The sequence below is a fragment of the Rousettus aegyptiacus genome, unplaced genomic scaffold, assembly GCF_014176215.1.
Source record: "Rousettus aegyptiacus isolate mRouAeg1 unplaced genomic scaffold, mRouAeg1.p scaffold_m13_p_12, whole genome shotgun sequence".
NCBI lineage: Eukaryota > Metazoa > Chordata > Mammalia > Chiroptera > Pteropodidae > Rousettus > Rousettus aegyptiacus.
This window is the reverse complement of record NW_023416287.1, coordinates 45796583-45812458: the sequence shown is the minus strand read 5'-3', so window position 1 is coordinate 45812458 and position 15876 is coordinate 45796583. Positions and strand designations below refer to the sequence as shown.

General features: G+C 35.1%; 1 protein-coding gene across 3 annotated transcripts in view; it reads right to left on the bottom strand.

The window, feature by feature from the left end:
* PTPN2 (protein tyrosine phosphatase non-receptor type 2) overlaps nt 1-15876 on the bottom strand; it is a 67918-nt gene that overhangs the window by 33301 nt on the left and 18741 nt on the right. For all 3 annotated transcript variants that reach the window (XM_016119871.2, XM_016119870.2, XM_036229821.1), the window contains 2 exons: nt 14418-14508; nt 736-836 (listed from right to left, as the gene is read on the bottom strand). In XM_016119871.2, coding sequence (XP_015975357.1) covers nt 736-836; nt 14418-14508 — 192 coding nt within the window. The remainder of the gene's footprint in view (nt 1-735; nt 837-14417; nt 14509-15876) is intronic.

Below are 15876 nucleotides of genomic sequence, written 5' to 3'. Positions count from 1 at the left end.
TATCTTTTTCCAGATTCTGATCCAAATTGGGTTTTAAAAATCTGAATATTATGAATATACAACTTATCTTTTGAGTATTTAAAAATCATTAACTGAGGGAAATTATATCACTGTTAAGTCTCCATTGTTTTACAAAGGATAGCTAGTGCTGATAAACTAAAATAATTTCTATTATCTCAGAATGGAAGAAGAGCAGGGATATGGGTGTAGCCAATGTGTCGAGAACAGACAGAATGCCAAAGGTAACCATCAGGCTCTCTGGTCTCCTAGCCAGTCCTCTGGGTACCTGGTCTCAGCACCCTCGTTCTGCCCAGAAGGTATCATCTGTACTCTCAGAAAATATATGCTAAAGGAGGGGGGAAGGATGAGCTTTCAAAAGGTCTCTGGTTATAACACAGGTCATCTGAAGAGAAATAGAAAAAGTTCACAAAAGGTTAATGAAGGCTTTGTATCCAATATAAAACAAACAAAAATTTCCCTGAAAAGAACTGGCCTAAACCATTCCATTAAAATTTATTCCTTCACGAAATGTATAACATTAAAAATAACTTTATTATCTTAAATATACAAAGCTGCTAAGCATATTATCTGTAATTCATTACATAACAACGGAAGAAACTGAAATAGCATTTCATTTCAAAAAAAGAAGTCAAGACATAGTTTTAGCTATGTTTTAAACCAGACCAATCACAAAAACTGCCTCGTCAGACATCTGCTGGACATCACACCACTTGCCTGTGTTAAGATGTAACTCCTTTGCGCTTCTTCTATGTCAACTAAGCTGGCATTAATATAATCATTTTCAGCATTTTGCAGTTTAACACGACTGTGATCATCTGAAAAAGAGAATGATAAACCATAACCGTCATTTCAAACATGTCACTTCTTTTTTAGTATTAATATTCTAGGTATTTATAAAATGACAGATGAAACAAAGAAAAAATACATTAGCACCACAGAAGATTGGTCTCAAATCTCAAATTATTCCTTTTTTAAGAGGAAGTACAAAAATGTAATCCTTTTGTTTGTTACTGTGGTGTTGGAAGGGAAGTGCCTCTTTGTAGGACATCTGCTACTGTAACTCGAAAAATCGACTAAAATATAAAACTTAATAAAAGGAATAAAGCACCTGCCTCCCTAAAAGTAGAAGGATCAGTTAGATTCTTTGTGCTTATAATCTGACAGGTCAACAAAACAAAACAAAACAAAGCAAAACAAAAACTCGCCTCAAATAGATAAGACTAGATTTCCAAAGTAACTACATTTTCTTCATTCCTCAATAGATCTGTATTCAACTACAGTAATCCCCACTTATATTTGTTGGGGATACATTTCAAGTCCCTACAGAGGATGCCTGAAACTGCAGACAGCACTAAACCCTGTATATACTGTTTTTTTCCTATACTTATACACCTATAATAAAGTTTAACTTATAAATTAGGCACTGTGAGAGATTAATAACAATGACTAATAGACCATTTATAACAATATAGTGGGTAGCGGGTAGCAGCTACAGCGTGGAGACACTGGACAAAGGGATGGACAGAGCAGAATAGCATGAGTTTCATCAAGCTATTCAGGAGGGTGTACAATTGAAAACTTATGAATTAAATTGTTTATTTCTGGAATGTTCCATTTAATATTTTCAGGCCGAGGTTGACCATGGGTAACCAAAACCTCAAAGAGAAGCCATAGATAAGGCCAGACTATTGTATATTTAAATAATTTTTTTAGCCCTTAACTATATTTAGATTAAATACTAAAAAATATATATATATGTTCCAATTCTTTAAAAGACAACTAAAAATGTTCCATTACCAGGTTCTGTTATAATAGTTTAGACATATTTCTAGTTTTTGAAAGTAAAAATTTCAGATTTAGAATTTGTGCTAATTTAAATACATGTAGTATAAAACTTTACCTTGTATCATTTTGATGGGTAAGAAAAACACGACACATAGAAAGCACATGCGTAAGAATAGAATTAACTTTAACTTAAAATCCTAAATATATAACTGTCAGAAGCATACAACTGAATTATAAACTGAACATATCTGACATTTAACTCTGGAGGAAACATTATTATAAGCTGCTTCCCTCAAAAAAATCTATACTAAATACCCATTCTCTCCCTACTTTAAAACTAAAACAAAACAAAAAACAAACAAAAAAAAACTGTTTAGATTATGTCCACATAAAATAAAACATTATTAAATGGCTTTAGTTTCACACGTCTATTTATCTAAGATGTTTCTGCTGGGCTGAACCCAAGACTTCTGTAAATGTTGCATGTCATTTGCCAACAGGAAAAACTAAGAACTTGTTATAGTAAATTACTTATACTAGTGTTCTCGGAAAGATGATGTCAGCAAGCTTTTTTTTTTTAATAGTCACTTCTTTTTTTAACAGTTTAATCACCCTTAAACTGTTATATTATGTGAGATGATAAAAAGGTCAGTTACCTAATAAAAAAAGACCATTTATCTTCTAGACAACATCCATAAGAAAAATACACATGCTTTTAGAACGTCACACAATCCCCCAAATTCAAGATCCATTAAAATATAACACTAAAGGAATGTATTTCCTCATGTTGTAATCACAGAAAAACACAAATCCCTAAGGTTAATCACACCTATTGCACAACCACCCCATAAAAAATAATGTGCCAACAGAAGCACAAATCCATAAAAACTGGCAAGTTTCCTCTCCAGGGTGCTGGGAATTCAGTTATCCTGCATGTCACCATCCCAGATCCTTCCAAAGCTATAGAGGGAATGAACCTAAAGAAAGCCCTTCAGCATTTATTTTTTAAGAGTATCTAATACCCTGCCCTCAGTATTCTGAACTAGATTTACTGTTATTTTTCCTCTAGTTGTAGAACCCATACCAGTTGTCACTCCGATTCATTAAACACACTGGAATCACACACTCTTAGAGCCCTAGAGTATCTAATACCCTGCCCTAGAGCCCAGGGTGTCCAACGAATGGGGAGCAGGGTGCTTTCGGAAAGGCACCCAGGGTCATGCAGAGTCCGGCCCCAGACGATGCCCCTGCTTCTAACTTATTTTATCCATATGGAGTCAGCAGAAGCAAAGAAACACTGAGTTTTCGGGGGGGGGGGGGAGGGGTGTGTGCAGAATTTGTTAGCAGATAAGACTAAAAAAGAAAATAACCCTTTGGAAAACTATAGCTATTTAGAACTGGTTATAAACATTGGCTGAACCTATATTTTCTCCTCGAAACTGATTATAAACAAAACTTTGAAATATACCTAACTACATAATTAGATATTTAAATTCTTCTATTCTGTAGGCAGATTAATAAAAACTTAAAAGTGTATTTTGATTCAGAAAAGAATCTGTGTAGAGAAAAACAGTTGAGTTTTTTGTGTTAAATAAAACATCACTTTAAAACTACAAAGATAGTAAGCATACATATTTCGAGAATTTAAACTATCAAAACTTTTTTTATGAGAAATTGTCACTTTATGATTTTTATTCTCTAACAAAATTAACAAAAAAGAACAACACATCTGCTCCAATTAAGAATCACTTAATGTATGGTTTAAAATATCTGTGGGAGTGAACACAGGTCCTCCTAACATGGGAATCAAATGTTTCCTTTCCCTGCTTCATTACTCTCAGTCTGTCCAAAATCTGTGAACTGTTCATTCCAAAGCAAACCTTTTAACTTCTGAATTAAGAATACACACATACACAGCTACATGCTTTCTTTTCTCCCATAGTTTAAATTCTGTCCAGGAACCTCTGAAATGAGATTATCGAAATGACACAGTCCCGTTACCTCTGGGTTATAAGTAAGTTCCAAGGTCCACAGTACTTTATCATTATTTAAGTATATGGTTATCTCTCTCTTTCCTATCTTTTAAAGGACCCAAAAGAGTGAAAAAAAAAAAAATGAAGATAATTCAAACTATACTGCATGATACACCACAAAAGCAACCAAACCACACTTCACAGGAAATCTTATTTCTCAACATCTAATCAACAGCAAGAGCAGAACTATCAAGAATACATGCTTTTTTCCCTGGGGGCATCATCTGCTCTTAATTCCTCTCATTGAGTGCATAATGAAGAAATGTAATACCCAATAGAATTGTACCTTATAAGTTGGAAAAAATTAAATAAACTTCTGGAAAAAAAAGGGGGGGGCGGGAAACACTTCTGATGAAGATTCCCTCACCTCCCACCCTCAGTGTTTTCTGAGAAATGGTTTCATATGTCAAGAAATGACTAGCTCTAGCTGTGGCCTGAGCTGACAATACAGATTTGCTTCCTCTTTCAGTACTGATAGAGCTTTTTGTTATTGTTAACTAACACCCCTCACCTCCAGTTTTACCTAGTTTATTATTATTGTAAAGACATCTTTTTTTAGAAAGTCTTCCAAGTCAAATTGGCTGGAAAATTTACATTCATCATAACCATCCTCAACAGGTTGTGTCAAGGCAGAGCTCGAGAATAATTAACATAAATTGGGTAAGGAGAAGACTGACTTCATTAGCACAGCATTAACATAAGAGTTTCCCCCTTCTCCTATTCTCAATCAAGGGGGAAACAGTAGGTTTTTGAACACTGATGTCCATACTTACATGGTACTTTCCTGACAAGAATACAAAGCATTATATAGATATGTGAACTCTCTACTCTACAAGTCAAATTCTTGAGGCGAAACGTCATTAATTTTCTCTCATAAATCAAGGAATGAGCCAAAAGCAAAGCTGGAACTAAAATCCAAACATTACAGCACCACCACATAAATGTAGAAAAAACAAAAACCTTAGTACACACAGAGTATTAACATTTCATTTGTTTGCTCTGCACAGAAAACTCTATTTGATGAATGGTTCCTTTATTCTCCACATAACCAACTACGACCGCTATACAGGGTTATTTAGTGCCTACAAAGTGCCAGGTAATTTATGACACATCTTACTGGGTTACTTCTTCAATCCCACAACCTGATGATGTTGATATTATCATGCTTATTTTACTGACACTCAGGGAAGTCAAGTCATTTAACTAAGACAACACACTAGAAAAGCAAAGGAGGAGATTCAAACTTAAGTTTATGCCACTTAAGAAACTGCATATTTCCTATATTACATGGTCTCTCTGGGTTACATCCAAGTTGGTTCCTTTACCATGCTTTCCGCACACCCTACGCTCTCCTGGCATCTCCTTTCACAATGTTCTTCACCTCAGGTATGATTTCCACCATCATTGCTGTCACAGAAACCTCACTTCCTTAAAGATCCAGGCTAAGACCTATTTTCTTTATACAACCTCTTTGATCGAATCCCCACCACGATGGTCTGTCTGTTCTTTACATTTAATACCTTCAGTACTCATACAGAATTTTCAGGCAACAAATATATTTTAGGAGCCAGGCAATAGGGACATAAAGATAAGACATTCTTTGTTTAAAGCTTTTTACAAGAAAAAAATTATATTAATAATTCCCAGCACTATATTGCATTATGTATTGTGAGAAGAAAGCTGACCATCTGATGCCCATCTAAGTAGGCCTAGTAAAATAAGCAGGCTTTACTATGTAAGTGAAGGGAAGGATAAATTCCAGAGGAAAGAGCATACATAAAGAGTAATAAAAGGAAATGGTAGATCATGAGGACTGGCAAATTCAGAAAGGCTGAAGACCTGGGTAGATGAGAAAGAGGTCCCAAAATATGTTGAGGCGATGCTCAGAAGGACCCTGTGTGTTGTGCCACAAGCACAGGTAACCTCAATGAAGCTCTTTGAAGTACTGACACAAACACATTTGATTTTTCAAGAAAATTACTAGCAGTATAGAGGACAGACTGAAAGAAAGAGGAAGACAACTTAATACACTGATGCACTAACAGTTTAATCAAGAGGTGATGAGTACTGAACCCAGCAGTGGCAGTGAGAATGTAAAGCATTGCTAATGAAGCACTTCCCAGGTACACACTATCGTGGACTTGCTAATAAAGTATATATTGTTTTGGAATCATCTGGTAGATTCAACCTTTTCCAAACAGGTTGACTGTCTTTGAAGATTTCAATCAATCATGATTTCAAGTTCCTAAACTTGATAGGACAATGTCAATTGATTAAATTCTGCTTCTATACATCTCTAAATTGAAAGGGGCCTCTTTATCTCTAAAAGTCTCTGCAATGAAAGGAACACCTGGGAAGTGTCCTTACAAAATGCATACAATACATTAATGTAGTTTAGAACATAGATGTATTTCCTCTTTGATATATTATATAAAATAAGACATACTAAGCTTCCGCTTAATATCATCAGTAAACATCTAACCATTCTTTAAACTCAGAATCTCTCCTTTTAGGAGACATAGAGCCTAAAATTGACGGTAGACAGAGTTGGAGGAAACTGTTATTTATCTTAAATCCAAAAGTCTATAAGATAACATGCAAACAATGTAGGTCAAATATTTACTAAATAAATTCTCAATTCCAGGCACTGTTCTGGTCACTTAGAACCCATCCATACCCTCGTGGAGCTTACCTTCTTAGAAAAGGATAGAGAAATAAGCAAAACAACTAAGAAAATTATGCTGTATAGTAATAAATGCTATGAGGAAAAAAAAAAAGTCAGTTGTGCTGGGGTGGTGGCAGGTTTCAATTCTAAATAGAGTGGTCAGGGTGGGCCTTACTGAGACAGTGACATTTAAGCAGACTTGGAGGAGGTCAATCAGATGGACAGGCACTGAGTCGAGGGAATGCCCTAAGGTGAGTACATGTATAATATGTCCTGGAGACACAAAGGATGTGGTTTGAGCCCAATGAACAAAGGGAGGAGAAGCAGCCTGCAATTTAGGGTCAGAGAGTTAAGAAATCCTGTACTAATTCATTAGACTCATTTCATTAGTCTCACTTCCTAAATTTGACCATCAGAGAAAGAGTTCCATTTTCTCATAGTGCCTATCTAATACAGTGTCACTAACAATTTAGGTCAGCAGTGTTTAAGCATTGTTTATATAGTGAATTTCAGAAAATTTTCATAATCAAATTGTTAAGTTGTGGTCAAATTTTTTCAGAATGACAAATCACTATCAAGCCTTATAAGAAGGCGGTGAAACTACGTTAAAAGTGACTTTAAAATTGAACTAATTCAGAAAAAAAATAAGAGATCAGAAAGCTTCAGGACTTTTTAGTATAGATATCTAGAATTCTGTGGTACAGATGAAAAAAATGGGTTAGGGGAGGCTAAAGAGACCTAAAGATGTAGATTCTGATATCTGCTCTGGCTGTACCAGCATAAGTGACTACATACACAGCTGTGACTTATACAGAAAAAAATAACCTACTGCTTGAGAAATATTATTAGTATCCAAGCTACTCAGACCTGGCCTGGGATAACAGCCAGATCACTAGTGCTCCTAGGGTCTCAGTTTTCTTGTCTGTAAGATAAAATGGCTAGACTAGGCCAGTCCTTGGTTATTTTTACTGACTGACCCTCCATACCCTGAAAGTATCAAGTGCAACACTCTTTGAAAAGTCCTATTTTGTCTTAAAAATTTACAGAAATTTAAAAATTCTACTTCATTATGTTTCTGTATTTTAAAATATCCAACCAACCTACCCCCAAATTCCCCAACTCTGAATAGAAGTGATGGTCGTGGAAGATGCGCTGTTTTCCCCATGACTTTAGTCCCCTCCCTGCAGACTTCTGAGCCTCCTTCCAGTCCCCAGCATAAGCACTTCACAGTGAAGCTTCCCAGGGGATGAGCTGTGGGTACAATAGGGACCTCTGTTAAAAGGTACCTGTTATGGGAAGATCTTGATTCACTTCGCCCATGGGTTGGGAGCAGCACCTATGTCTCCAGCCATCTGTAGCATTGTGTTAGGGTTAAACTCTTTGTGACCAGAGACCCTGTCATGTTCACCACATATTCCTAGTGTCTAGCACAGCGCCCTGCCCAGTACCCCACTCAAAAAGGCCATCAAATTCAGAGACCTGGAAAGACTCTGGCATAACCCACAGACATTTCAATTTCATGTTTTACAGGCACTCACTGTGTTTCTGTGTGTGAGCGGACGCAGTTGTATGCAATTTTATCACATGCAGATTCATGTTACCACTATAGTCAAGATATAGACCTATCACCCCAAAAATCATCTGTGTGACCCTTTAATAGTCACAGTCTTCTCCTAACCTATTAATCTGTTCTCCATCTCTATTTTATTCATTTCAATAATGCTATATAAATGGAACTGTACAGTAATATAACCTTTCGAGATTGAAATTTTTACTCAGCATGATTCCTTTGAAATCCATCCAAGTTGTGGCATGTGCCATTGTTCATTTCTTTATTGCTGAGTAGTACTCTATGGTATGAATATACATACCACAGTGTGTTAACCATTTACTCGCTGAAAGACATCTAAGTTGTTTCCAATTTAGGGCCATTAGGAATAAAAGCTATACACATTTCTGTGTGGATATAAGGTTGCGATTCTCTGTGATTAATGTCCAGGAATAATGTATAACGTAAGTCTAGGTTTAGTTTTTTTAAGAAACTGCCGGACTATTTTCCAGAGTGGCCATACCATTTACATTCTTACTAGCCTTTTATGTATAAGATCCAGTGTCTCTGCATTCTCAGATCCTTGAACAAGTGCTGTGGCCTCATTATTTTAGATGTTTTAGTTGCTATGTAGTAATCACTTACCAAGTTTTTAATATGCATTTTCCTAGCTGTTGATATTTTTCTAATGGTTAATCATGTTTTTTATGTTTATGTGCTTATCTGCCATCTATGTTCATAATCTTTTGCCCACTTCTTAATTGGACTGTTTTTTTTTACTGCTCAATTTTGAAAGTACTGTATATATTCTAGATATGAGTTCTTTGGGGATTTATAAATATTTTCTCTCAGTCTGCCTTTGTCTTTTCATCCTCTTAACAGGATCTTTTCACAGAGCAAAAGTTTTTTAATTTTGGTTTAGTCCACTTTATTTATCTTTCTCTTTCACAGATTATGCTTTTGGTGTCATGTTAAAGACTCTTCATTTAGTCTTCCTCTAGGTCCTGCATTTTCACCTAAAAGTTTGATACTTTCCACTTTAAAGTCTATGATCTACTTTAAGTCAATTTTTGTATGATGTGAGGTTTAGACTGAGATTCATTTTATTTTCTTGTAAATGTCCAACTGCCACAGTACCAAACTGGTGAAAAGATTATCCTTCTTCCGTTAAATTGCTTTTCACCCTCGTCAACAATCAGTTCACCATACTTGTGTCAGTCTATTTCTGGGTTCTCTACTCTGTTTTACTGATCTATGTTTCTATCCCTCTATCAAGTTATATAGTACAGTTGACCCTTGAACAATGAGTGGATTAGGGGTGCTGATCCCCTGCAGTCAAAAATCTGTGTATAGCTTTTACTCCCCCCAAACTTAACTAATAGTCTACTGTTGATTGGAAGCCTTACCAATAACATGAACAAGTAACACATATTTTGTCTATTATATACTGTATTCTTATAATTAATTAAGCTAGAGAAAAGAAAATGTTGAGAAAAACATCAAAAAAATGCATTTACAGTATTTATTGGGAAAAAATCACATATAAGTGGACCTGTGCAGTTTAAATCTGTGTTGTTTAAGGATCAACTCTGAGTATTAAAATTGGACAGTGATTCCTCATCTTATTCTTCTTTTTCAAAATTTTAGCTATTTCACCTTAGTTCCTTTGCCTTTCCACATAAAATAGGCCTGTTTACACATGCAACAAAATCCTCCTGAGATTCTGATAGGAATTATGTTAAACCTACAGAACAATTTGGAGAGACATCTTTACTATTCTGAGACTTCCAATCCATTAACATGGTATGTCTCTCCATTTATTTACATCTTTGATTTCTTTGTTGTTTTCGACATACAAGTCCTATACATGTTTTCTGAGATTCCAAAATTTTTCATTTTCTTAGAGCAACTGTAAAAATGGCATTGTTTTTAATTTCAGTTTCCACATATTCACTACTAGTATACAGAAATAATATTTATATTTAGCAACCTAGTTTAGCCCACTTATTAGTTCTAAATTTTTAGGTAGATTCTTTAGGAATTCTTCATAGGCTATCATAGCATCTGTAAATAGGGACAGTTTTATTGCTTCCTTTCAAATCTGTATGTCTTGTATTTCCTTTTCTTTCTAGCATTCAGTACCCCCTTTAAATAATTTTAAATTTGTATGTTGAAACATGATACCTGACTATCCCTAAATATATTTGTGTATTTTCTACAAATAAGGACTCAGTCCTACTTAATCATAATAGAGCCATCAAAATCATAAAATTAACTATTCCTGACACCATTCAAGTTTCACTGACTGTCCTAAAAATGTCTTGTAAAACAAGAAGATCCAATATAGGATCACATGTTGAATTTAAATGTCGTATTTCTTTAGTCTCCTTCAACCTAGAACCATTCTTCTTCAGTCTTTCCTGGAAAAAGTTTTTACAACCTTCTAAAGATTACAGAGTGTCAATCCATTTGAGTTGTCTGATATTTTTCCATGAATGAGTTCAGGCTGTACATTTTCGGCAGGTTCAACACAGAGAGATGTTCTGTGCTCACTGCATCATATAGGGTGGTTCAAGATTTCAATGTAGTATATGCCATTATTGTTCATGATAACTTGTTTAAGGTTGGTGTCTGCCAGACTTCTCTACTGTGCAATTACTATCCCCACCTTGTACTTAATAAGTATTGTGTAGAGGGACACTTTAAGACTGTAAATATCTTGTTCCTCACCAAATTTTCATACACCAAGTTCAACATCCATTTCAAAATTTATTAGTTGCCATCCTACACTAAGGCAGACCTTTCCTTTCTTCCCATTTATTTATTCATTTGTTTCTTTATATCAGCATGAATTCATGGATTCCAACTTGATTCAATAGGTCATAATCATTTATTTCAAAGCTCAAATCACCCCCAGATTTAGCCAGTGGGCTTCAAGCTGGTTTCTGTGTCCTTCTGACATGTCTTCATCATTTCTTGAGCATGTCTTTGCTTTCTGGGACTACAAGACATTTCAGATATTCTTATACTTTCCTTGTCCCAGCTCTGGATCAGCCATTTTCCCAGAGTCCTGTTTCCTCCAGTGAAAAATAAAACTTGTATATCAAAACTTAGGCATGCACAGTGCTAATAGGGTATCACTGTTCCCAAGACTTCCCAGTGGTCAGGGCTAGGAAATATATGTATGTGAGTGCGCATGCGCGCGTGCGCACGCGCACACACACATCTATTCTGTATCTGTATAACTATATTTACTGAAAACCTTGAGTCCACTATTGATCTACTAATATTAATCCAACATCACAGGGTCACTCTTCATGCTTCAAACATGAGCCTCCCTCTTATACATACATTCCACATATGGGTCTCCAACCCGAAGGGCTTTCAGATTGAATTATTCAGGGAGAGAAGACCTAATGACATCTTTAATACCCTCTTTACTATCCTTCTATTCAGAGATAACAGAAACTACAGAAATGTTTTGAGCATAAGTAAAGCCCTAATGGAAATAGAGAAGAAAAACAAATGGAAAGTAATTTATAATAAAATAGTATCTATTTTTATATAAATGTAGAAATTCACTAGGAAAAAAGCTCCCCTGCCACCTGCCAAATATCTAAAATGTCTCCTAGGGGAAGATAAACACCCCTGTTGAGAATCATTGCTCTACAGAGTGCATAAAATTTAATAAGTAAATAAAATTATAATGTAGTAATAAAATTAATACCAGAATACAGGGATAAAGTAGAAGATAAAGATAGAAGCAAAACAGTAACTTCTGGGGATATTTCTCAGAAGAGTGATACCTAACTACGTCTTAAAGGCTGAAGAGAACTTTACCAGGGACAAGCAGTTCAGTTGGCTGCGCCTGCTAAGGAATTACCAGTATAGGAGAAGGGAAATTAGAATGGGGAAGAAAGTGAGAAAGGGACAAGGAATGGAGCAAGAAATGAAGAACATTAGAGATTTCAAAGTCATCTAATCTGGCCTTCTATAATTCATTCACATGTGTTCTTTAGAATATCTCTGATAAGAAATCTACACCCTGAATACTTTCAACAGTTCGCAACACATGGTTCATCTGTACATTTGAATAGCTCTTAAGCACAAGAAAGATCCTACTTATTCTGACCTGAAATTCACCAACTGTGTAATTCATTCATGAATCCTAGTTCTATGTTTTGGGTTTAACACAGTATAACAAATCCCTTTTGCTATATGTTCAGTATCTAAAGTGAGCTATCATGTTATTCAGTTTAGGTTTTCTCTTAACTAATTAATTCTAGTTCTTATTCTTTGGAACCACTCCAGTGCGTGAATGTCCTAAGAAACAAATTATTAGAAGCCCAAAATAGCTTTGATTCAGCCTTGATTGCAATTGAAGATTTAACCTCCCCCCCCCCCAAAAAAAACCAAAAAACTGAAGACCAAACCCAAATCCTAACAAATAATGAGAAAACCTTTAAGTAAAAAAGCTGTTGATACAATAGATTCTGAGAATGTAAAGTGCATTTGGTTTTTATTTTTAAACCTCAGATGGGATAAGGAAGAATGTTAGCAAATATTTACATAATACAGATTTTACATTATACAGATTTTTGTCTAAATCTTAAAGTTGACAAGCACAATCTTGTCAAGTATAAAGTTCTGTTTTATTTATTTACATTTTATTTTATTATTTATTATTATTTATGTCTACGGCACCTGGTTTTCCTAAGTGGTCTCCCATCCAAGCACTAACCAGGACTGACCCTGTTTAGCTTCCAAGATCAGACACTGGTCTTGCTCAGGGTGGCATGGCCATACACCTTGGACCGCGGCTCCACTGGGGCACAAACCCAGGACCTTCTGCATGTAAAGCAGATGTGCTAACCACTACACTATGGAACCATGTCCTAAAGTTCTGTTTTAATAATGCGAAATGTCTACTGTATAATTCTGAGACTATCTAAATGTTTCACAATCCTTTGATTTGTCTGTGCATATTATGGATTATCTATGAAGAAAATTATAACATCTATAATTGTGATGGTTTTAAAACATGTCTACAATTTTTTGATAATTCTTCCATCAAATGGTAGAATATCAGTCCTCTCCTTTGAATCCAAATGGGCTTAGTGATTTGCTCCTAATGAAGAGAATATGGAAGTGATGTGTGACTTCCAAGGCTAGTGACATAAGGCAATGAATCTTCTGGCTTGCTCTCCTAGAATGCTCACTCTTGAAACTCAGCTACTATCTGTGTGGAAGTCCAGGTCATATGGAGGTGCCACATGTGGGTGTTCTAGCTGACAGTCCACAAGTGGGTGAGGAAGGTCTAGCCTGTGGCCTTGAGTAGAGTAAGATTATCCAGCCTATACAGAAGGCCTTGGCACACTAGCACAATACCCTTGTCAACCAGAGAAAGGAACCGCAAATTAGAAGGAACCAAAATGCAATAGAGTCAATATTTTTTTAAAAAAATACTAACAAGCAGCCCTAAAGAAAATAGCTATGTTTAGCCCACTAAAATCAAACATGGGAAAGCATTTTGGAGTGGTAAGACAACCTAATTTAATATCTGAACAAGCATTATCAATCAGAATAAAAAATAAAATCACCTCATGATGAACACAGTTCTAAAACCCTGAAATTGTTCACAAACTTGTGTGTGTGTGTGTGTGTGTGTGTACATGAGAATCTAAATGACCACCCATTGGGGACTGCTAGGTAAAAGAATGACATATCGAAAGCCACTATCAGAGCCATTAAAAGACTGTTTATGATAGGAAAATGTTTACAGAGCATTGCTAAGTAGGAAAAGAGCTATAAATTAGTATGTACGAGATCCTAATTTTGAATTTAAAAGAATATATGTATATGTTTATACAGAAAAATATAAAAAAATAAACTCAAAAGTTCTGTTTTTAAATGATTTTTTTTTCTTTTAAACATTTCTATGTTTTACAAGTTTTCTACAATAAGTACATACTACTCTTATAATTTGGGGGGAAAGAAACAAACTACAACTGATAAATATTTTCATTGATACTAAAAAAGACTATGGAACAATATGAAAAGTATGAATATACACATATAAATATATGATTACAATTATTTTAAAGAAAGAAAAGTTATGCATATAAAAAGTGGTAGGAAGTAAAACAAAATAATGATGGTTATGTGGATGAAATTAATATGAGCAATTTTCCTTCCTTCTACTATTCTGCATCTTGAAAATTTCCTTTCAAAAATGTATACTATATTAACATGAAAAACTTACTGTACACATCAGCCCTGACCTCAAACCTTCTTTTTCACTGTATCCTGCTTCCTGAAATAAACCAACAAACATACATATGCACATAAACCCACAGATACTTACATGGGCTTACATCTCTGTATCTGTTTCGATTTCTGTTTTCTGGAAACTTGGCCACTCTATGAGGATAGTCATGGGACTCGTTGCGAATTTCCTTAAAATAACAAAAATATATTTCAATATTTCTCTTAAATGTTGTATGGCAGAACAGACACTTTTCCAGCCAGTATAAAGTAACATTTATTAAGCACTTATGATATGCCAAGTACTATGTGAAGCACACTATCTACATTATCTTATTCAGTTCTTACAACACCAAAGAGAACGATTACCTTTTCCATTTTACACATGAAGGATGATAAGTTTTGAGAGGTTAAGAGACAAAGGTCACAAAAGCTAGCTAGTAAGCGGTAGACCCAGGACTGAACCAAGGACCTTCAGGCACCAAAGTCTCTGCTTTTGATATACATAATTACTACCATTCTATAATCAACACCTATAAACAATGTTACACTTTAGGTAACACAGAATTAATGCAATGGAGGTATCTAAGATTTAACTACATCTTACTCAAATTTCTGACTAAACTCTCTTAATAATATCTACCTATATTATGATAGGTGTAGTTTCTATTTAAAAATTTGAATCTATTTCTTCATCTTCATGACATATAACTTTCACTTTATTTTGAGCCTGGAAATGTCTAATTTTATTTGTAGAGCCATACAACTTGGCAACACCACTAGGCCCAAGGCTCACTTTAGGACCCTTATGGTTCTCTGTATTCCACTATAGGAGAAATTTTGTGAGGGTATGCCTGCATTAGGCATTCAGCTACCTGGTGTATAGAACATGGCCAGGTTTTTAAATCCTAAATAAAATGTAATTCTAAAAAATTCAGGTAAAAACTGAAACATACCCAAAAATGTGTGCATTAACAGCAAAAATTAATTTGGACTTTTGTTCATACTACCACATGTGAGAAAAAGCATTTTAAAGTGAGGCACCAGTTTTAAAATTAAGCATAAATATATTATTCAAGTTATTTCTTGATGAGCACCCTTACAGTGGATTCCCCACTGTCTTGCCTACCAGCCCTAAAACAGGTAAATTTCTAGTTCATGTTTTCACCCAATGGGCCTTCCAAGATGCAAGAGAAGGGAACACAGACCACCTTTCAATGGGAGGAATCTTAGTTACATTGTGCAAAGAGCACGTGGAATGCAACATATGTTGGTAGAGTCATTTTGGAAAATGCAACCTGCCACATACAAAGAAACAGAAACACACATTGTACGCACACATAATTGGTGCTGTTGACTTTTTAATGCTGTCACATCCAGCAATCTTACTGAGCTAACATTTTGTAGCTGGTTGTGAATGTCTCAATATCAGCAGTCGTAATTCTGTATCTTCCTTATACTTCAAATTTCTTATTTATTCATACCTCTTACTTCTTTTCCTTAACTAATTGCATTGGTTAGGACCTCCTATTCAATATCAAATAGAAATATTTTTTTCC